Below are 23,496 nucleotides of genomic sequence, written 5' to 3' on the forward strand. Positions count from 1 at the left end.
GCCACAAATGTTTCGTCTGAGGAAGTGGGTTTTGAAAGCAAGGAAACGACTGCGTCCATAACCCGGCCAATTGACTGATGTCTTTTACAAAATTCCACACTCTGGCTTTCTCGATTGCTACTTTAAACATTAATGGAGGACGCTCGAACTTACGTAAAGCTGAAGTTCAGGAGCTTGTATTGAAGAACCACTTTGAATTTTTACTCTTACAGGAAACCAGATGTCGCTCCTCCTGTATGAGCGAATGGGAGAGAATGATGAAAGGAAGATGGTTCTTCAGCGGCTTAGAGTGTCCCAGAGCTGGGGTAGCCATCTTTGTGCATCCCTCTCTCTGTAATCTCATTATTGATTTTAATGAAATTATTAAAGGATATTTAATCTCACTCACCTTTACTCTTAATGAGTTTAAACACACAATACTCAATGTCTATGCACCGAGTGACAGTATGGATCAAACTTGTATTTTTACGGTTAGAAACATCCCTCACACACTTAGATTTTAATGGATTTGTTTGTTTAGGAGGGGATTTTAACTGTACGATGGATTCTTCTGTTGATCGCAATGGGAAAGAGCCTCACCCAGCGAGCATTAAGCCCCTGGCTAGGACTTTGGCAACCTTCTCCGTTATTGACATTTGGAGGACTTGTAATCCATAAACACGACAATATACGTGGTGTCGATGTTTAGATGGCTGTCTGACCCTCGCAAGGTTAGACCATTTATATATGAATCATGATTTTTTAAAATATTGCGACCCACACTGGTATTGTCCCCAGTGGTTTCTCAGACGATCATATGGTCATACTCTGCATTCACCTAAGAATTTGTAACCGAGGTGCTGCCTACTGGACTGTTAATGTAAGCCTTCCCAAGGATCATTTGTTCCTTGATGCCTTTTATGTTTTTTGGAGAACTTTACTCCAATGTAAACCCTCCTTTCCCCATCTTGTGCAATGGTGGGACAATGCCAAAGCACAGATAAGATCCTTCTGCCAGCAATACGGAGCTTATCAAACTCGACATGATTCTGCCCTTCAATCCCTGGTTTCCAGAGAAATATTATCTTTGCAATCCAACCTCTCAGCCTCGAAAATCGAAAGGACCAACTTTTTGCTTGCAAAGAAAAAAGCCCTTCTTGCTGGACTCTGTGCAAAGCAGACCAGGGGAGCTCTGATCTGTCTCCGAATGGAAAATCTGTATCACTTGGATACTTCCTCCAAGTTCTTCTTTGGACTGGAAGTTGGGAAAAAAACAAGTCAGCAGATTGCCTCACGAAAGACGAAGGAAGGAAGAATAACGCACTGCCAAAAAGACATCCGAGTTTCACTCAATGATTATTTTTCTGAGCTCTACCAAGCCAAGAGCACTGATAACGAAATTGTGGAATCCCTGACTTCTTCTCTACCCACCTTATCAGAATCTGTACGTCTACAACAAGACAAGGAAATAACTTTGGAGGAACTTCAGGCTGCCCTACATACTCTACCAACAGGCAAAGCCTCTGGACTGGATGGAATGCCTGCAGAACTTTATAAAACCTTTTGGGACCTTCTGGGACCTACATGAAGCTCTGATTGACGGTCTGCGATTGAATCTGTTGCCATTAAGCTGTAGCAGAGCTGTACTCACCCTTGTCCCAAAAAAGATGACCTTCAGCGACCGTGCAACTGGCGTCCGATTATAATCATTGCTCTGCACGGATTATAAAATTTTCTCAAAGGTTCTTACCAACCGGCTCAGACCCATGATTGGGGAAACTATTCACCCTGATCAATCCTATTGTGTTCCAAAAAGAACAATACACGACAGTATTTTTATTGTGCGAGACATGATTGATATCTGCACTCTTGAGGAAAAAAATGTTGGTTTGGTTTTTCTAGACCAGGAAAAAAGCCTTTGACACTGTTGATCACTTCTATCTTTTTTCTGTTTTACGAGGGTTTGGTTTTGGGGCAACTTTTATTTCTTACATACAGCTCCTGTTTAACAACATTTTTAGTCTACTCAAAGTTAATAATACTAGTGCGGGCCCGTAGGTGCGTGCCCGTACGTGTGTGGCCGTACATGCAAAAAAAAATTTAAAACTTTCAAACCGCGTGCCAGAAACAACAACAACACAGGCCATTCCTTCGCTCTCGCGTGCCCGTACGTGTGTGTCAAACGACGACTGGATTGAGGCATTGTTTCAATTAGATCGGACCAACCGTCTCATAAATGGCCAGAACTTGGGAAACCTGGGAAACAGCTGAAATGGATGAAGAAGAACGATATCAAACCTTGAATCAAATCAAATCAAATCAATTGAATCAAATCAAACGATATCAAACCCCCTCTCTCATATGACGTCTCATATCAAACCCCCCCTCTCTCTCTCTCACCCCTATGTAAGTTGTGAAGTCACATCAAACGAATAAGAAGAAGAATTGTGACGCCCCCTCTCTCTCGATCCCCCATTTCGCCCTCCTCTCTCGCCCCCTCTCTCGTTTCTCCTCTCTCCCGCTCTCTTGAATTGACGCTCCTCTCTCTCACCCCTCCTCTCTCCCCCTCTCTTGAATTGTGACGCCCCTCTCTCCCGCCTATCTATAATTATAGACAGATAATCTATATAACTCTCCTCCCCTCTCTCCCCTCCTCTCTCCCCCTCTCTTGAATTGATTCCCCCTCTCTCTCGCCCCTCTTTCCCCCTCCTCTCTCCTCCTCTCTCGTGGGTGAGGCGTGCCACTATGTGCAGCTTCGTTCCTTCGCTCTCGTAAACCACGACTGGATTGGGGCATTTTTTCAATTAGATCGGACCAATCGTATCATAAATGGCCATAACTTGGGAAACACCTGGGAAACATACTCAGGTCCACAGCGTCAATTGTGACGTCATATCAAACGAAGAATAATTGTGACGCCCCTCCTCTCTCACCCCTCTCTCTCTCGCACGCACTCTCTCGCCCCTCCTCTCTCCCCCTCTCTTGAATTGTGACACCCCCTATCTCTCACCCCCTCTTTCCCCCCTCCTCTCTCGCCCCTCTCTCTGTAAATGTATTCACAAAAAAACAAAAAACAAATAAATAAACATTAATTGTGACGTCATTCGTGACGTCATAACACCGTGTCCTGTCATTGCTTTGGTAAATAAATGGCTATAACTTGGGCACCGCTTGTCCGATTGATATCAAACCTTGAAAAGGCACATACTCAGGTATGGTATAAATCGAGATATAAATTCTCTGTACTTCTGTCTGCGCGGATAATTAGGTATATCGAGATTTGGCGATTAACCCTGTACCGCGTGGACAGAATATTGACAATTTATGGTGCGTTCAGGCATCCGTAGCAGGTTTCCAGAGTAGGCCGGAAGTTACGACTGAATTCCGGGTTTTGGCGGACGCGTGACTGCGATTGGGCCTTAAGCGGTCGTGCGTGGCCGTCCGAACTGGCTAATTCGTAACACTGATATTCAGGAGCGGGCCGAGAACTCTTCTGCCTCCACACGGAATTCACGGAAGTCGGATCAAGGGTGTGCGAAGCAACCCTCCGTTTCCTCCAAATTGCGAGCTTTCCAATTTTTTTATTCCCGATACACAAAATGGCAGCTCAAGGCGAGCAGTGGCAGGAGGGAATAGATGTAATGTTAAATGAACCCATGGCCCAGGATGAAACCACCTAAGAGGACACTCCCATGCAGGAACTTTCCCCACAGCGATCTCAGAATCCGTAATGGGCGCGGCAGCGGGGGCAGCGGTGCGCGAACACCCCCAACAACAAGCGCCCCTCCATGTCCCCATCGAAACCGCGACCGATCGTGGCGAATCAGTTTCGTCGGGGTCGGCTGACATCAACCGGTTGGGGGAAATGTTGATGGGAATGATGAAGACAAATATGCAGGCACTCAGCAACAAAATGGACGCAAATGTGCACGATATGAACGGCAAAATGGATGCAAATATGCAGACACAGAGGGGTGAAATGCAGAGTATGGGGTTGAACCTTCAGGAAGGTCAAGAGGCAATAGTGGCGATTGCGCATGGTGAGATGCAGGCGGTGGAGCACAAAATGGCGGCGCCACGTGGCAGAGACACCGAACCAACGAGGGGGAGTGTGGAGTGTGTCCAGCCTGCAAAGGATACGGGTGAGGTCGTGATGAGGGACGCCGTCACTACGTGTAGGACGATACACGTGGAGGTGACGACGATGGAAAAATTGATGGTGACGGAGACACGGGTAATAAAGGGGTAACGGAGACACAAATAATAATAGAGGTGACTGAAACGTGTAGGGTGAGACACGAGGAGACGACGGAAAGAACAACAAATACAATGGAAATAAATACAGAGACACGGGATATATATATATATATATATATATATATATATATATATATATATATATATATATATATATATATATATATATACACATACATACATACATACATACATACATACATACATACATACACACACACACACACACACACACACACACACACACACACACACACACACACACACACGGCAGCCGCGTAAGGCTACCAAATATTTGCCTTTCCTTGCAGGTGCAGTGGAATTTATTTACTCATCATCATATCGACTCCTTTGGTTCAGAATTCAGATCATTTATTGTGAGGATAGCAAAATGCAAAACACAGACATAATTCTATCGCTCGAGGATTGAATTATCCTTGTCAAAAAAACAAACTCTCCAACCCCACAGGATCTATTTTTATACATTTTGAAGTGGAATGCTCTCAACATATTTTGTCAGAAATGTGTGGAAATTTCTTTCAACATCTTGTCATTACAGCAAGTTGTGTTTTTTTTCAAACGACATGATGATTTTGCAAAATTCTCATTGTTATCCAGGGATTAAACAAAACATTGCTAAAAAGGCTTGCTTGTACATTGAACATTCTTAACCTTTTGTTTAACCAGGTTATTGGAGACTTGTATTCATATTATAAAGCATTTATAATTCTACAGACGAAACTGAAATGGAAAGAAAAGGTGGAGACGTGTTGTTTGGGCGATTTCAATGTAATGCTCGAAGCTTGGCACTAGATGTCACCCTTGCCATACTCACCCACCGTGATGTGCAAGACTCACACAATTTCCCAGTCATGAATTGATTAACACATTTTAATAAAAGCCATTATTATAATGATACATTGTCCATCCAATACATTGTCCATCCAATTATCAAATAATTAAAAGCTTTCTGGAGAATATATTAATCTAAATTCCTGTAATTAATTCCAATCAACTTTAAAGGAATGTATTTCTTATAATTATTGTTGCGACTGCAAAGTGTAAAATCAATTGTATATAAAGTTAAAGTGCATACATAATTGCCTTCACAAAGTTCGGTTAAATAATATAGTAATGCGAAGATCAACTATAGATATTCGTATTTATGGTTGGACAAGTATGTGCAGAGGTTAATTAAAGAATACATTTGTATGTGCTTCTGTAATAAATGTAATTAGAAAACATCACATTTGCACATTCTGGCGACTTGACTTGGGAAATGAAACCTTTTTTTTTAACATATAATGTCGAGGCTCGTATAAGAGCTAACACTTATAACATATAACGAGGGGAGCAGGAGACAGTATGAATGGGTTGGGAAGCAGAAGACAGTGGGGAACAGACACAAGGAGATCTGTAGAAGGGAGAGGGATGGGGTGGGTACATGGGGAAACAAGATGGACATTCGAGGGACTTTCAGGAAGGAAAGCAGGAAATTTGAAGGAGGTGATTTGGGGTGGATTAACGGGGGAAGAAATGATCATGGTTATGGATGGGGGAAGACAAGAGATGCTGGTGAACAGCTGTTTTGAAGAGCTGGAGGGAAGAGTGGGATTTAAGAGTGTGTGAGAGTTTGTTCCAAAGGAGGGGAAAAAGAGAAATGAAAGAGTGAAAGTGAGCATTCATTCGTGATTTTGGAGAATGATCTTAAATGCCTTGGTTTCCAAGAAAGCGTAAAGCCAAGAAAGGTGAGAGGTGGGAGCACCAGCCCATAGGGGAGAGCCGCACTCCATCAGGCTGTGGACGAAAGCTTTGTACGTGGTCAGGAGCTCAGGAGTGCCAAGGAAGGATTTTGCACGATAGAGGATGCCAAATTGGTGACTGGCTTTGGAGGCCAGCTTGGAGATGTGGCTTTTGCAAGAGAGATCATGGCAGATAGTGAGGCTCATAAGTTTGAATGAAAGGACTACTTCAAGAGAAATGTTGAGAAAGTAGATGGGAGAGGGGGGGGGTGGGGTTCCATACAGCCATTTCAGAGAGACATAGTGAGAGCCCGTTGTTGGCTTAATCGTTAGTGTTGTGGATTTTTCTCACACCCCATTGTGATCGTTGAAGGATTCTTCCTGGTTGATTGTGGAATCCTATTTAAATATATATATATATATATATATATATATATATATATATATATATATATTTAGTCTATATATAGTCTGTATATATATATATATATATATATATATATATATATATATATATATATATATATATATATATATATTGTTACGGCTGTGGAAATTCGCAGACCACCATAAACATCTTTAGATCAGTTATGCCGGTAAGTGAGTGTTCAGATAGGTTTCCCCACTGTTGTTTCGAGGGCTTTCTTCATGTTTACAGGGCTGTGATCCTTTTCGGTAGGTTTTTCTTTTTCTATCGTTATTTTGGACCAACCACAGCTCAACCACCATTACAACAACCAACATCGCTCCCAAGTAACCACAACGCCAACCACGCCACCATCACCACAACCACGATTGCCTCCACCGCCAACCACAACCAAATCACCACCACCAACATCGCTCTCGACAACCGCTTCGCAGCGGCCTCCCCCACCACCACCAACATCGCTACTAAATGACCACAACGCCAGCCACGCCACAATCACCACAACAATTACGCCAACCACATTACAACCATCTCCATTGAATAAACGCAAGCAAAAAGAACAAGAAGGAACTCCGATAGGCACGCAGATTTTCCCGCCTAATATTCCCGCCTGTTTTCTCCACGCTTTCGTGTGGGGGAAGGGCGACGCAGATCATTCGCCATTGGTAGGTTCGTGGAATGAGGTGCTGGAAACGGAGGAACACCCCTTTTCTCGAAGCTTCTCGCAGGAACTGGAAGGGGGGCGGAGCAGAAAACGGGGAGGAGCGAGGGGTTGGACCCCAGGGGATATAAGGGCGGACAGGACGCGAGCTCGAGGAAGGAGGGGGTGATCGTGGAGGTTGTTGTCTCTGCGGGGGAGCTTCGTGTCTTCGGTGGAGCTCTCTTTGTCGTCGAGGTGGTGCCAGAGCTCTTTTAGTCGTCGGAGCTCGCAGTCAGTGGGGAGTCCGGGGTCGTTGTTGGTCGTCGAGTCATATTGTCTCTTCGGGGGAGCTTCGTCTCTTCGTGGCATTGGTGCTTTTTATTTTCGTGGTGGTTCGAGCTTAGGGTGCCTTCTTCGGGTTGGTCGTCGTCATCGAGGAGGTGCCTTCCCTCTGGGCGCCAAGTCGTGAGGGTTGTGTGCGGTGGTCCGGGTCGAGGCGCGAAGGACGCGGACGGGAGGGGCCGCTTTACCAACTCTATCGCACAGCCTGCGCACCCGGGAGGAGAGTGCCGGAGAGAGCTCGCCTACCGTCGCACCACGAGGGTGCAGGTAACCTGCGTCGTGGGGCTCATTCGGTTAGCCAGGCTCCACGCACATAAAGGTCTATGGACCCGGTCTGCAATCCTCGTCCTTTGGGGATGGCCTTTTCTTTTGGGTTTTTGAATGAATGTTGTGGCACCGAGTCTGAGAAGTAGACCTGTTTAAGTGCCTGTAAATTATTATTGCTTATATTCGGTCATAGTGCTTTCCCTTGCTTTTGTTGCTTTGTATACGTGTATGATTATTTCATAGCTTGGCTGTATCGTGTTGGCTGTACATACGTGTAATTTAGAATAAATGTGCTTTGTTGAAATGTACCCCGTTCGTTGCGTCCTTTCCCTATTGGAAATACCATCTTGCATCGCGGAATGAATAGTTGGGTTTTAAACACCCGTTAAATAGAATCGGATCCGGCGAGGTCGGGCGATAATACCCGCTCGGTTATCACTGCAGAACGGAATGGACCACTTAAGCGGTTCGTGTCCCACGCCGACCTGCGTCGAGGTACGGTCACCCGGTCGGCTGCCCGCGCAGGTACTTAGGTATATCGAATTCAGCGAGTGACCCTATCTTGCGCGGGTAGACAATTGGCTCGGCCGTGGTGGGGATTAGAAACCCACCCATGACTGGTTTTCGGCGTTAGCTCCAGAAGGTCACGACTGAAATGTCCGTCTGGTGGGCGACGCGGCTGCGATTAGAGAAACGCGGCCGATCGCACGCCGGCGGGCACGAATTCGTAACAATATATACATATACATATATATATATATATATATATATATATATATATATATATATATATATATATATATATATATATATATATATATATATATATATATATATATATATACAGAGGGACCCGCTTAATAGAATCACTTTGGGCCAGACAAATTTGATTCTAATAAGCGGGTGATTGTAATATCCGAGTTCACCAGAGTTGTGGAGTATCAAGCGGATCAAATGTCGAGTCCACATACGGAGACAAATACTCAGCATTTAGTTTGATTTATATGACACACTTGCTCAAAACAATGTTACTTACTACTGAAAATAAAACAATTACACGTACAGTACATATGTACTTTTCAAAGCAAAACAACATAGGTTTGTCGATGAGCCTACTCTGTAATGAAAAAATTGTCGATTGTTGCCTGCTTTAACGAGTCTGTGGCAATGGCGGTGACCTCCTTGTCAAGTTTGTGCAGGAAGGCCATGTCACTGAACCCATGTGATTGCAAACCAAGCCTGATCGTCTTAGCTGCAGACATCATTTCTTTGATGGTCGGGACAGAGATCTCCTCTTCCTCCTCTTCCTCCACTTTAGTGTCGGCGTCATAGTCTGCGTCAGTCGCAATTCCCATTTCGCGTTGGACTGCCGAAATGATGGCTTCGTCTGTGACATCTTCGTCTGTGGTTTGGAGAGTGGCGTCCATGTTGACGAAGTCCTGCCATTGGTCGGGATCCATTTGAAGAGGGTTGGCTAACTCGTTGTCGTCATTGCTCTCGACCCTTTCGCCTTCGCTTGCCGCTCCGATGAAAATTCCTCCTTTGCGCCAGCAGTTCACTATGCCGGTAGTCTTCACATCATTCCATGCTGCGTCCGTAAACAGCATAGCGTTGAGGATCGTTATCTTTTTCGCCAAGTCACTCGCTGTCATTGCTCCATCCTCGTTGTCAATCTCAGTGAGCACTTTTCGTAGCATAGCACGGCGGTAATGAGCTTTGAATGAACGGATAATTCCCTGATCTAACGGTTGAAGAACAGAGGTTGTGTTCGGCAGGAGAAATGCCACAGTAATGTTCGACAGTTGAAGTGATTGGGGATGTGCCGGACAGTTGTCGATGAGAAGCAACGCTTTCTGGTCATGACGCCGAAGCTCGCGATTCCACTCATCGAGCCATTCAGTGAAGAGGAAACCTGTCATCCATGCGGAGGAATTGGCTCTGTCGCGAACTGGAATTGTTTTGAGGCCCTTGAAACACCGTGGATTCTTGCTTTTACCAATACCGAAAGGAGGACGCTTAGCACCAGTCATGGAGCAGCAAAAAAGCACCGTGATTCTTTCCTTTGGCTTTTTCCCACCGCAGTGCTGATCTTCCTTGAAGAGGAACGTTCCGTCTGGTAAGGCCCGAAAATACAACCCGGTTTCATCAGCATTCCAGATCTCATCAGCCGTGAAGCCTTCTACGAGATCCGGAAACACGTGGTCAGCCATTGTTGTTTCCCTCCTACGTCAGCCGCCGCTGCCTCTCCGTGAAGTTTCTTGTGGACGATTCCATGTCTTTTCTTGAACCGGTCAATCCAGCCATTTGTCGCACTGAACTTCTTGTTGTTGAACTTTTCCGCGAACTGAGCCGCTTTCTCCCGCATCAGAGGTCCAGAAAGCGGTGCTTCCTTTTCTCTCGAAGTTTGAATCCACTTGACCATTGCTGATTCGACATCGGGTGCGTTGCCGCTTCGCTTGCGTTTCTGAGAAGAAGACGAATCCACTTGACCTTTCAGAATGGCCTCTCGATCTTTCAGAATCTTGCATAGGATCGGCTGGTTAATTTCCAACTTGTCTGCAGCTTCTCGTTGGCTCATTCTGGGCAAAGCGTCATAGTCCCTCAGGATTTGTGCTTTATCAATGTTTGAACGATCCGTCCGCTTTCGTTTTCTGTCCATCGTGGAAATGACGACACGTCTAGTGCTTAGACTGCAGCTGTCAGCCGTCTGCCTATCTGTACAATGACTACCGAAATCACTGTAGTGGCATAGCGTTATTTTTAGCGTGACGTCAGCCGCCTGGTGGCAAAAGTTGGAACTGTGCGGCCAGTAGGCGCTGAACTGTCGAAGTGGATGGCCAGCAGCTGATTCTATTAAGCGGGTTTTTGATTCTAATAAACGGGAAAAATTGTGTACATTTAGATACAATGGAATCGGTCTCAACGATTTTGATTCTATAATACAGGTGATTCTATTAACCGTGATTCTATTAAGCGGGTCCCACTGTGTGTATGTATGTATGTATATATATATATATATATATATATATATATATATATATATATATATATATATATATATATATATATACATACATACATACATACATACATACATACATACATACATACATACACACAGTGGGACCCGCTTAATAGAATCACGGTTATCCCTGTGTCGTAAGAGGCGACCAGGGTTGCATCAGGAAGGGCATCCGGCGTAAAACATGTGCCAAATCACTATGCGGATCATACGGATGATCCGCTGTGGCGACCCCAAACGGGAGCAGCCGAAAGAAGAAGAAGAAGAAGATATATATATGTATATATATATATATATATATATATATATATGTATATATATATATATATATATATATATATATATATATACATATATATATATATATATATATATATATATATATATATATATATATATAAATATATATATATATATAAATATATAAATATATATATATATATATATATATATATATATATATATATATATATATATATATATATATATATATATATATATATATATATATACCTGGTGTTGGTGCAGTGGTTAGGGCAGCGGCTTGGGATCCAAAAGGTCCTGAGTTCAAGCCGCGTTGGGCCACTGAATTAATACACCAGGGGGTTGACTCAGCCTATCATCCTTCCGAGGTCGGCGAAATGAGTACCAGTGAACTGGGCCGGTGTATACCCCGGTTAAAATAGGTGTACCATATCCCTGTGTCGTAAGAGGCGACCAGGGTTGCATCAGGAAGGGCATCCGGCGTAAAACATGTGCCAAATCACTATGCGGATCATACGGATGATCCGCTGTGGCGACCCCAAACGGGAGCAGCCGAAAGACGAAGAAGAAGAAGATATATACACATACATATATACATATATATATACATACATATATATATACATACATATATATACATATATATATATACATACATATATATATACATATATATATATATATACAGTGTACATAAACACACACACACACACACACACACACACACACACACACACAGTAATAAAACTGAAACACAGGTCGATGGTGAACCCTTGTCAGGGTGAAGCATTGGTCAACCCATGTGAGTATGTCTATTAATTATGTACTGTTTGAACGTGAGTTCGACTGTGAGTACGTTTATTAATTACTCATTATTGGACCTTGACTACCTCTATCAATTACTCATTATTGGACCTTCACTCCATCTTTTAATTACTCATTATTGAACATTGACTACGTCTATTAATTATGGACTATTGGAACATACGATTTAGACTTCTCGACCTTTACAGCCCTTACACCTTTTAGACTACTTAGAGTATTTATTTAGTTATTTAGTTATTTTTATACAATGTCGAGGCTCGTATGAGAGCTAACACACAGAACATACAACAAGGGGAGCAGAGTGAAGGAAAAAAGTGGGGAACAGAGACATGAGGAGATCTGTGGAAGGGAGAGGGAGGAGGTGGAATACACGGGGTAAACAAGATGGACACGACAGGGCGTTAGCTCTAACAGGTGCGTTCTAACTTCCAGGTCCTTACATGACAGGGATTCTCAAGAAGGAAAGCAGGAAATTTGAAGGAGGTGGGTTTGGGGTGGATTAACGGGGGTAGAAAAGATTGTGGTTTTGGATGTGGGAAGATAAGAGATGGTGGTGAACAGCTGTCTTGAAGACCTGGAGGGAAGAGTCGGATTGAAGAGTGTGTGGGAGTTTGTTCCAAAGACAAGAAAAAAAAAGGGAGGAATTAAAGAGTGAAGGTGAGCAGTGATTCTTGATTTTGGTAGTTTTACCAGAAGGGGGTTGCTGGCGGACCTTGAGCACTCTGTAGAAATATGGGGGGGGGGGGCATATCGCAGACAGAGCGGGGTGGCGGGGGAGGCCGCAGTGGAGACGGTAGAAGACAGAAAGACCAACCGACCTGCCTGTGCTGAGACAGTGAGAGACCCAAAGACTAAGCTTCATCGTGGGAGATACCAATTATCCTAAATGCCTTGGTTTCCACAGCATGAAGCCGAGAAAGGTGAGAGGTGGGAGCACCAGCCCAGAGGGGAGAGCAATATTCCATCAGGCTGTGGACAAAAGCTTTGTATATGATCAGGAGCTCAGGTGTGCCAAAGAAGGACTTTGCATGACGTAGGATGCCCAATCGGTGACCGACTTTGGAGGCCAGCTTGGAAATGTGGCTTTCCCAGGAAAGATCATGGCAAATAGTGAGACCCAGCAGCTTGAATGAAAAAGTATTCGACTTTTCAGACCCCTTTAGACCATTAAGACCTCTTAGACCCTGAAGAACCCTAAAACCCTAAAGACCCCAAAGACCATGTAGACCCCGTAGACCATATAGACCCTGTTATAACCCTTAGACCACTAAGACCACATAGACCCTATTAGACCCTTTAGAACCCTGACACCCTATAGACCCCATGAGATCCTTTAGAATCATAAGACACTTAAGACCATGTTAGGCCCTTTATTACCCTTAGATTTTGGTAATATGAACATAATTATTTAATTATTGAAAGTTGTGACTGGCACTAATATCTGAGGGTCTTCTGCAGTAACACTTGAAGGTCACTTGCCATCATCAAAAGGCCCTCCCATTGGTAAACCGACTCTGTACCAAGCTAACCAAGCAAAGAGAGTGCAAAATAGAATTAATTAATTATTTGTGTTCTTTCTCTTTTTGCAGGTTCTGCTCATCTTGGTTGGTGGCAAAGAGAAAACTCACATAAAGGAAAGAGTGAAGTCCTATGTGGCAAAGAGAAAACGGTGTCCATGGCAACAATTACACCCCATTATAATCAAATGGAATTTGTTTGAATTTATTATTGCCAAACCTCAAGAATTTTTCAAGATGAAACTTTCCAGCTTATTTTTACGTACAGTATGTGTGGTATGTATATAAAATCTAGTCAAAATTAATCAAAGGTCAAGGTCAATGCCATCCAAAACATGTAAAACACCAATTGGGCCACAATTAGAAAATGTATCAACCAAAGTTGTTATGCACAACATTCCATCATACCAAAACACAATTTGGTGTCTGGCTGTCTGTCTGTCTGATTGCGATACATTCAGTCGTTACTGATCCAATCTCAACCAAACTTGACAAGAGGACTACAGGTCACATGATAGAGGTTGTAATGACTTAATTTTGCCCCCCACCCTTTCCCGAAGGCGGTTTTCTGCTTTGGACAAAATCTGTCAAGGTGTATATCTGTATATCTGTGTCAAGATATACTGAAGCTAATCGTGGCGTTTTTTTTTCCAAAGCTTTAAAAGCTGATATTCAAAATGTGATTCCACATTTGACGATCAGAACCATTGTCCTAAATAACTGGTGAAATCCAGAGTGAAATCACAATTTTTTTTCGGAAAAAGCGATTTTTTTCTAACCTTATATAATTAAATAATAGGCTCCATAGGACATCAAGTAAAATGGCACCAAACAGAAGTGTTGTGTTTACAATCGCCATGACTTCCCTATAAGTTTTCTCTTCAGTGTGAAAAAGACTAAAAGTAACTATTGGAAGCATCATCAAATGTAGAAAGCCTGTATGATAATTCCTTAATGGCCCAGTGGTATTGGAGTCTATCCAAGCTATATAAACACGATGTATTATAAATGCACATGAGCAATAGCCATGTTTTGGCTTCATTAAGTAACCCGAGTTGTTTTGTTTTTTTCTTTGAAACATCAAGCAATCAAGCCAGCATTCTGTGCCTCTACACTACCCATGTTTATTTTATTTAAAAAAAATTATTTCAGAAGTGAACAAGGCTGTGCTTATACATTGCTTGCATTTTAATTTTATTTCAGGAGTAATCGAGTCTGTGCTTATGCACCATATGTTTGTGCATTTTTGCATTAACGCCTAAAGTTCATCAAAGAAATCCTGCCAAAGGTTTCCATCCATTCATGTTTAGCATCCCATTTCGACCCATTCCCATTTCCCGTTCCCTTATTGGAAATAATTAATCAGATGTAATCCATAACTTTGTGTGTATTGTTATCCTCAGTGTTGTGTTGAGTTTTGTGGACCCGTCATTTTGATGGGCTTTTCCCTTAGTCTTATAAATAACTTTATCAGTCTAATTTTCAAAATGATCAAATTGCTGTTTCCCTGGCAACCATTGTTTATTTGTATTTCGTAAGTGTCATGCATAGCATGACATCCTTCTTGTTTGGGTTCAACTAACTTCAGCAGGAAATATATTCAAGGTACCACATGCGATGTGGTTTTGAAATACAATCGACAATCTTTAACATCGACAACCTAAATTTAAAGAGATAATACATTTCCAGCCATAGGATATACCCCAAGATGAATAGTCCATGCTGACACTGCATCGGAACATAAGAACTATCTCAAATTTGCGACAAGGGGTCTGACCCTGTCAGAGGTACATTTTAGATTGGACAAGTTAAAGAGTTACCATGCTTGAAGTGTGCTAAGTTTATTCACAATAATTCACTGAATGTGTTATTTTTTTTATATGGAGAAGGGATTCTAAGGGCAAGAAATATATGCCGAGCAGAGATCTGGTTCTACCATCTTGTTTGGAGTTATGAGTATTTCTTTTCTCTACTTACTATTGCAAATGAGACACAACTTAACTTTATGTTTAATAAAAAGGTTTGACTATTTTTTTCTGACAAGTGTGTCATTCCAGATGACATCCAGTGCAATGATGCCATTTCAAAACAATGAAAAAAAATTTTTTTTTGTATGGCTGCAAGCAAAAACATTGCCACAAGAATAAAACACAAATTTTGATCCCAGCTCAAGAAGAGGAGCAAGTAAAGCACTAGATGTTCAATCACACCTCATATGACAAGCTGAAAAACCTCTGAAGCTCCATGGACTCCTCGAGTTGCTGTTCACGTTCTTGACTCCTTTGTAGCAAGTGCTCTTTCCTGGTGCAGTGTGCAAGAATGGAGCACTTTATCGGCAATGCAATGCAAAAAAAAATTCTGCATTCGATGAGAAGTCAAATAAACTTTAAGTTGATCTGTTTGAAAATATCCCATTAAATCTGGATTTCGATTTCACAGAGCAGGAAATCAGCTTTCCAAAGTTATTCATTGCTCCAGCAGATTGTTTCCAGAGGTTTACTCCACACCTTAGCATCATGGCATCACAGGAAGCCCGCACTTCATCATTCTCACTCTGCCCAGTTTGCAGCAGCTGTTGAGCTGCCCGTTCCATGGCATTGAGCGCCTCACGCTGGTCTTCCAAAGAAGAGCGGAATGCCTTATGCATCCTCATCAGAACTTCGACACTTGCCATGGAATCCTGTCAAGGAAATAATAACATGAGGTGGTTGAAAGGAAAGGTAATCAATCACCAGGAGGTAAGAAAGATGAATTGATGAAGTGAAGCTATAAAAACTCAGATGTGAAAGAAGGATGATGCATTTGATGAAAATTGAAAAGTAAAGAAACATCCAGATTTAAAGATCATGTTTCTTACCCCAAGATCATCATTATTTAGCTCATCTTCTTTCTCTTGCAGCCAGGTAGTGGCCTCTTCCATTCGCTCCAAGAAACGCTAAATGTATATATATATATATATATATATATATATATATATATATATATATATATATATATATATATATATATATATATATATATATATATATATATATGACAGGCAAAGGAAGAAGAAAAATCATACAAAATAACAGTTTGCATAACCACAGATAGCAAACAAGTACAGTATATTACTTTGCATGAGCAAAACTATTCAATCTGCTGTGCTTGAGATGTTGACTGTAAAGGTGAGTTCAAGTTCACTGCGTCACATCTACATTATCCAATTACCTTAAGGAATCGACAAAACTTGGTGTACATAAGTGTAATGCTGTACAACTCATTCACACTCTTGGACAGGCTGGAAATGAAAAGCACAAGGTGACCGACAATCTTGAACTCACACCTGGTTTAACTGCACACATAAAATAAATGTGAAAGCAAGATCAACTGCATACAAGTGTGAAGGTATACCTCACTGAAGGGTAATCATGTACATGACTTCTTATAGAGAGGAGCACAACCTGAACTTTGGGAACTAAGTTTGTGTGAACTCGCGAACATCTATGATTGCAGTGACCTTTGTACACCAACAAGTTTCATTTTTCTCCTCGAGGATCGATCATACATTTTACCTGGAATGACAAGGCCTGTGTGAGCAGGTTAGTTCGGTCTCGCCAAGCATCATCTAGCTTCCCCTGAGCCTCACTCAGCTGCTGAAGCTCTTTTCGTACTGCTGCCCTACTTGCATGGATGTCGTACTGCCAGTAGCGCTGCCCCACATTCCCGCACCTCGTCAAAGCGCTGCCTTTTCGCTGAGATCTCAATCTGAAGATATCATGGAGAGTGCTTTACATCACACACTATTTACAGATACAGAACACATTACAGAGCATGCATGAAGCATAGTGACAACGTGCATGGACTTGCGTTGATGTTTACTGTCTTAACAAAAGTCAAGGGACATCCACGCTAATTATGAGAAATTCCCAAGAGTGTATGTAATTTGCATAAACATTAATACCATAAATAGTATAAATAGTCAAAGAACAAGGACACAATGCTCAGTTTCAGAGCATCACGTCCTTGAGGAAGTACTCAGTAGAGTTCCAACAAGGAATGGTGATAGACCCTCAGGATGTGGGCACCTTCATTGGCACAACGTCAAATCTTCTGGAGATTCTTAAAACGATATTCAGAAGTGGAACACTACAGACAACAGTTTCCCTGTAAATTGACAATCATTTCAGAAGAGAAGGCAATGGCAAATCACATATTGTATTCTGGTAGAACTCCACAATGTATTTTTGATGGATCAGATGTGACTTGTCACATACAACTTATACAATGTGGCAAAACTTCTACACGTGATTTTGTGTGATTTTTGCACAACTTCTATAATGTGATTTCAGAGAGTTATTGAGATGTTTGGCAAGCATCATCAGAGTTTGCGGAGACATGAATTCCATGGAATATAATGTCATGGAACCAATCCTTTTATCCGTATGGTCATTGCATGCCATTATATGGTGTGGAATAAGGAATGAGAATCCTGGAGCTTTGAAAGGTAGAAATTGATTTTGTTGATCAATGAGTAAAGGAGCACATTTGTTCACGTCTCGACAACTCAAAAAAAAAAAAAAAAAATTATATATATATATATATATATATATATATATATATATATATATATATATATATATATATATATATATATATATATATATATATATATATATATATATATAGTCGGGGCTGTTAGAGCATAAAAGGGGCCGTTTGGGTCACATTCTTCCAAAAGCACCAATTTTGGCCCAGATGTCACCCATACCATACTTTTTCGATTTTTGACGGGCGCCAAGATGGGCGCCCCCCGGAGCCGCCATATTGGCCAAATCCAATATGGCCACCACTCGGGTTGGAGGTAAATCTAGTTAAAAATCCAAAAGGGCTAGAATCATGAATAATACCACGTTTTATGGGTTTTTGGGGTATGGGAATCTGATACTGGTCTTATTTTAATGATTTGAGGTCAAGGTCACCCCTCAAGGTCATCCTAAAGGTCATTATGGGGTCAAACCCGGTGTTTCTGGTGCGTCATCCCAGATCCAAAAAAATATTAAAACATCAAAATATTTACCCATTAAATACTAGTATTTGGGTAGAAAAGTCAAAATATGCCATTTGTTTCTGTTATTTTACGAGCTCATGTAAACTCATATGTTATGAGAAATAGTAGATGACACCAGTTAATGGTAAAATAGCCCACCCACTTAATAAACAGACGTTCCGAACCACCTTAACTCAACTTTTACTGTGAAAGTGCCCATATATATATATATATATATATATATATATATATATATATATATATATATATATATATATATATATATATATATATATATATATATATATACATATATATATATATATATATACACATACATATATATATATATATATACACATACATATATATTTGCTCCTGCACTTCTCTGGATATAAAATAATAAACATTCACTTCCTTCCAGTAGCAGCCATGTGCAGCCTACAATTTAAATTTCTTATTAGCTTTTGAAATATAGCTAACAGGTATTGATTAATTGTTTTTTTGTTTTAATCTGCCGACTGTACTTCAATTTAGTAGCCTAAATCCTTTCCCATTATTAGCTGTATGTCACACAAGTTGAGATCTTCTCCACAGGATGTGTGTATGTTGCATGACATCCTAAATGCTAACCAATTTTCCTATTTTGTTCGGTGATGTCGTATGCAGTTAATTAAAGTTTCTGGTATTAGACAATGACAATTGAGTTTATTTTTAAAACTGTTTACAAATTTTGAGTTGTATGTCATATCCTTTTTGGTTTATTTTTACGTTGAATATTTTTCAGATAATACCAAGTCTGTGATCATCAACATTTCCAGCAGAGGCAGTGGTGCCTGATCTCATTCGGAGCAGACGTCTACCCTATCTCACAAGACACCCGATATGAAAGTTCATCGCGATGACGAGTCTACATAATATTATAATGGACTAGTAATACATGAGTGTCAAGCACTGTCTTCCACCGAAATTATGAACTGGGGAATCTGTTGTCTTTGTCAATCGGACAAAACTGAACAAGCCTTGCAAACACCTAAAGGCCCAGTCACACCTTGACATTTTAGCCAGCTTATGCCGATTTTTGGAAAATTTGTCTAAAACGCTGGTACACGTCGAATACGTTATGGGTAAGTTTTGATAACATTGAGAGCACGCTGAAAAACACTGCCATACGTCGTTGTACGCTGGCTTTAAACGTTGTACTTTTCGGTTGTCCTCAAATTTTCCATGCTTGAAATTTTAAGACTTATGCCAGCGTATGACTCACACGTTCCGCATAACGCTGGCCCGAAGTTGTAGGCACGTTACGCGATCGTTGACACACGTCGACACACATTACTTGTGAGTTACTCACAAGTCGAAACACGTCGAGGTAATGTTTAGCATACCCAAAACTTATTTCTAACCTATGAGTTACGTATTGTACTCACGTTACGCGATCGGTGACACACATCGTCACACGTTACTTGTAAGGTACAACCGCTCAAAGTAACCGGCCCAGCGGTCCTTCACTTCAGACTCCTGTGTCAAGAGCCTACCACTCTCTGCTCTAACTGCAGTGCTCCGAGGGATGGGCTTGGATGAACGCAATGCGCGAATTCCCCTGTAAGCGGGATGAGAATCACCTGTCCACAGGTGATGCTCTACCCCCTCACAGATTCCTCGCACATAGGCCTCCTAGTCCACCCTCAGTGCACGTACAGTTTTATGCCTCAGCTCCCTGAACAGCTGAGCTCTGCCATTCAGCCTGGCCCTGCGACTCTGGTCAATGATATCCAGTGTCCCTTGAGACAAAATTCTTCTTTGCCCTGCGGTGAGCTCCAAGATATCCACTGGCAACATCAACGACGGTGGTCTTGAAGGCACTCCACAACTCTTCAGGAACCCCCAAAGCACCCAGACCCCCAAGTATCCACTCAGCCTGTTCGCAAACTCCTCAGCTACTCTCTCATCCCTGAGCTTGCCAACATCCAGCCTCGGCTGGGATGGTACCATTCTCCAGGATTTAAGGTGCAACTTTAGAGTTGCTACAACAAGCCTGTGGTCAGTATTGAGGAAGTGAGCACTCCGGTAGACCCTGCAGTTCTGGATCATCCTCCAGCGACCGTCAATGAGGACATAGTCAATCTCCTTTGCCGCAACGCCAACGTTGGAATACCAAGTCCAGCGATGAGCTTGTGGGCGCTGAAACCATGAACCACCCACCATAAGTCCATGACTTCTTGCAAAGTCAAGGAACTTAGTGCTATTCTGGTTATTATGTACTCAAATATAAAAAAATTAAGTATACACAAAAAAACAACAGAGTCAAAACAAGTCAACCTGTTTCCAGTCAATACTTCACATTTCAGCAACCGGTTCATGAAAATAATTCTTCATTGAAAAAATTAATAATGACAGGACTGCAAACTGCAGTCAGCCAAAGATATAAAATGATAATTGGTATTTTGATCAATGCTTTCATTTAACTAATTGCCATCATCTTTTGTCCAATGTCATCTGAGCCTTGAGCCAAGTCTTGTCAAAATGGGTTGACGTGTTTGATGTTCTCATGTCACCACATTGGTCGTGAAATCAGAGATCTTTGGTTCAAATTTCCTATTATGTGTTATTTGTTTATTGTCCACGAATGTTCTTGTAGCTAATGTAAAAGTACACTATGTCTATGTCTCCAGTCCTTATCCTGCATGCGATTTATGTGCAAGGCCATCCATGAGACTTAGATCACTGCAAAAATGGACCCGTGAATAGTTAGGTCTGTGTAGCAGTCACGAGACCTTAGTTCCTTTTGCAGGGCGTATATCTCCTTGTGGCGGGTGTGACATTTCTGAAGCAGCTCTTCAGCTTTCTTGTGGAATGTCACGAAGGCCTTCTTGCGAGCGTTGATGCCGCTCTTTAGTTCATTGAACCTCTTAAGGAGCATCTGCGGACAATTGTTTTCAACAGAATCATGCAGGGTTCCACCACCAAACTGTGATACAACATTACAATGTTGCAAAAAAGAAGTCTTTTCTCATGCCCAGTCTACCTATGGTTATTTGTCTTGAGAAAATATCCTGAACATTTTTGGTGGGTATTGTAAGGGGTGTTAAAACCTTTCAGGGACATGCTGTATATACCTTTAATAAAAACAAATCCATCATGTTGAGATTAATTTATGATGATTAGAGATAGTGATTATGAGGAGAGCACAGACACACACACACACACACACACACACACACACACACACACACACACACACACACACACACACACACACACACACACCTATGTCTTTCATGTAAGCCTGACAGACTGAGTTTGTGGGATGTCAAACCCGCCATGTTTGGTTGCCCAAATGTACCTGCACGTGCTCATGGTCACGTCCAAAGTCCTCTCCAGATATTACTGGAAGCTGTTCCTTCAACCAGGCAAGGAGTTCACGAGCTTCACGGTCATACTCAAGGTATTGCAGCCAATCAGTGAGCTTCTTGGCTCTGTGACGTGTACATCCATGGCACATGACATTTTCATCAAACAAGTTGAATTTCTTCCAAATTTCCATGACTTCAACAACTAAGCAGACAAACGTTTTCTCACCATTCAAAAACCAGGATATGTATTTACAATGTGTTTTTAGATGAAGATCTGTGGAAAAATATTTCTTCGCCGATCCACTCAACCAACTCAGTGAGCCTGGAATAATGAAAATAATTTCACGAGCACCAAATCCTTTCATACTAGATATTTAATGGTGTCTGACCATCCTGCTACAAACCTGCAGGGAACTTCTGTATCCTAGTCACAAATGTGCACAAACATGAGTACACCAAAAGTATATACCAATCATCCCCGACTGTATGTGCGTACAGTGTACATATATATATATATATATATATATATATATATATATATATATATATATATATATATATATATGTATGTATGTATGTAGAATAACTTTTACACAGATCAACAGTACTGTTTCTTCTCTCAACATCAGTTGTTGCACCTCTTTAGCATGAACACGAAGTTTTGTATACATTCTGTCAAGAGCTGATTTGTAGTATGCTTGAACAAGTTTTTTTTATTTTTACAAGTGAGAAATGAGCATAAAAAACACACACACACACACACACACACACACACACACACACACACACACACACACACACACACACACACACACACACACACACACACACACACGCAGCCTACGGCTGCTGGTTGCACCATTGGTTAGGGACACAGCTATGCCGCTGATGCAGTGCCCCTATTACCAGTACAGTGATGCTCATTTCGTTGACCTCACAAGGATGACAGACTGAGTCAACCCCACCTGGTGTTAATTCAGTGGCAACGGGGCTCAAACTCAGGACCCTAAGATCCCAAGTCAGCCACCCAAACCACTAACTTGTTAAGCCAATGCCAGGCTTAGTATGAGCAGAAAACTTCACATGTAAATGCTGCAGTGATGCAACCTCTCCAGTGGAAGGACAATCCAGTACCGCTGATCTGACCAAACATTAGTCCCAATCTACCTACAGTATGCATAAAGTAAGTCGAGGTGAGTGGTACAGACTTGTCACCAGCACCCCTTGTACATACGAAATACAGTTTGAGCAAAATGTCACCTGTTAGTAACGAATGACTAAATGTGTTAAGCCTTGCTCTTCCATAGAGCCTCACTCCTGTAAAAACAAATAAAAGCCTAAAAAAGAAATTCAGAACCATTTATGTAAAATATAGACAACACTTCATTTCCAATTTTAAAATGTTTTGTTCCTCACCTTGTGTTTGAGAGGTCCTTCAGATGCTTCATCTGCACTTGCATTCTATGTACACAGGCTGGCATGTCAGAGAGGTGCCACCCCTGGGATTGCAACATTCTTGTTCTGCCTTGAAGTTGCTTTAGCAGGTCAGAGTACACCTCCATCTCCTGCTGTATGGCCTTCACACAGCACACAAAATTCTCAGGAAAAAATTTAAGCACACCGTATGTCAAGTACTGTAGAGTAGTCCAATACTTCACTCTTCTCGAGACCACTGTGCATGCGATTAATGAATGGCCAAGCTGAGATAGTGTTTTTTGAGATGGATTTGTGGACATTAAATGCACATGCATTAGATTGAAATATGTGCAAATCTTTGAATGATCCATCAATAAGAAACAAGATGAATTTGGAAGAAAAAAAAAACTCAG

The 23,496-nt window shown here is 41.7% G+C and overlaps 1 protein-coding gene across 4 annotated transcripts in view; it reads right to left on the bottom strand.

Moving 5' to 3' along the window:
• Positions 1 to 1,690: 1,690 nt before the first annotated feature.
• Positions 1,691 to 23,496, bottom strand: part of LOC147028728 (spectrin alpha chain, non-erythrocytic 1-like) — a 33,501-nt gene continuing 11,695 nt past the window's right edge. For 3 of the 4 annotated variants that reach the window (XM_085879405.1, XM_085879404.1, XM_085879403.1), the window contains 8 exons: positions 23,084 to 23,244; positions 21,658 to 21,790; positions 21,089 to 21,234; positions 16,837 to 17,029; positions 16,140 to 16,217; positions 15,790 to 15,962; positions 15,493 to 15,583; positions 3,005 to 4,106 (listed from right to left, as the gene is read on the bottom strand). In XM_085879405.1, coding sequence (XP_085735531.1) covers positions 3,882 to 4,106; positions 15,493 to 15,583; positions 15,790 to 15,962; positions 16,140 to 16,217; positions 16,837 to 17,029; positions 21,089 to 21,234; positions 21,658 to 21,790; positions 23,084 to 23,229 — 1,185 coding nt within the window. In that variant the 5' untranslated portion in view covers positions 23,230 to 23,244 and the 3' untranslated portion in view covers positions 3,005 to 3,881. Of the gene's footprint in view, positions 2,247 to 3,004; positions 4,107 to 15,492; positions 15,584 to 15,789; positions 15,963 to 16,139; positions 16,218 to 16,836; positions 17,030 to 21,088; positions 21,235 to 21,657; positions 21,791 to 23,083; positions 23,245 to 23,496 lie in introns of those variants that run through there. The other variant, XM_085879406.1, reaches the window with a different exon arrangement.

Source organism: Eptatretus burgeri, chromosome 4, assembly GCF_056783735.1.
Source record: "Eptatretus burgeri isolate ZD-2024b chromosome 4, Ebu_testis_v1, whole genome shotgun sequence".
Taxonomy (NCBI): Eukaryota; Metazoa; Chordata; class Myxini; order Myxiniformes; family Myxinidae; genus Eptatretus; species Eptatretus burgeri.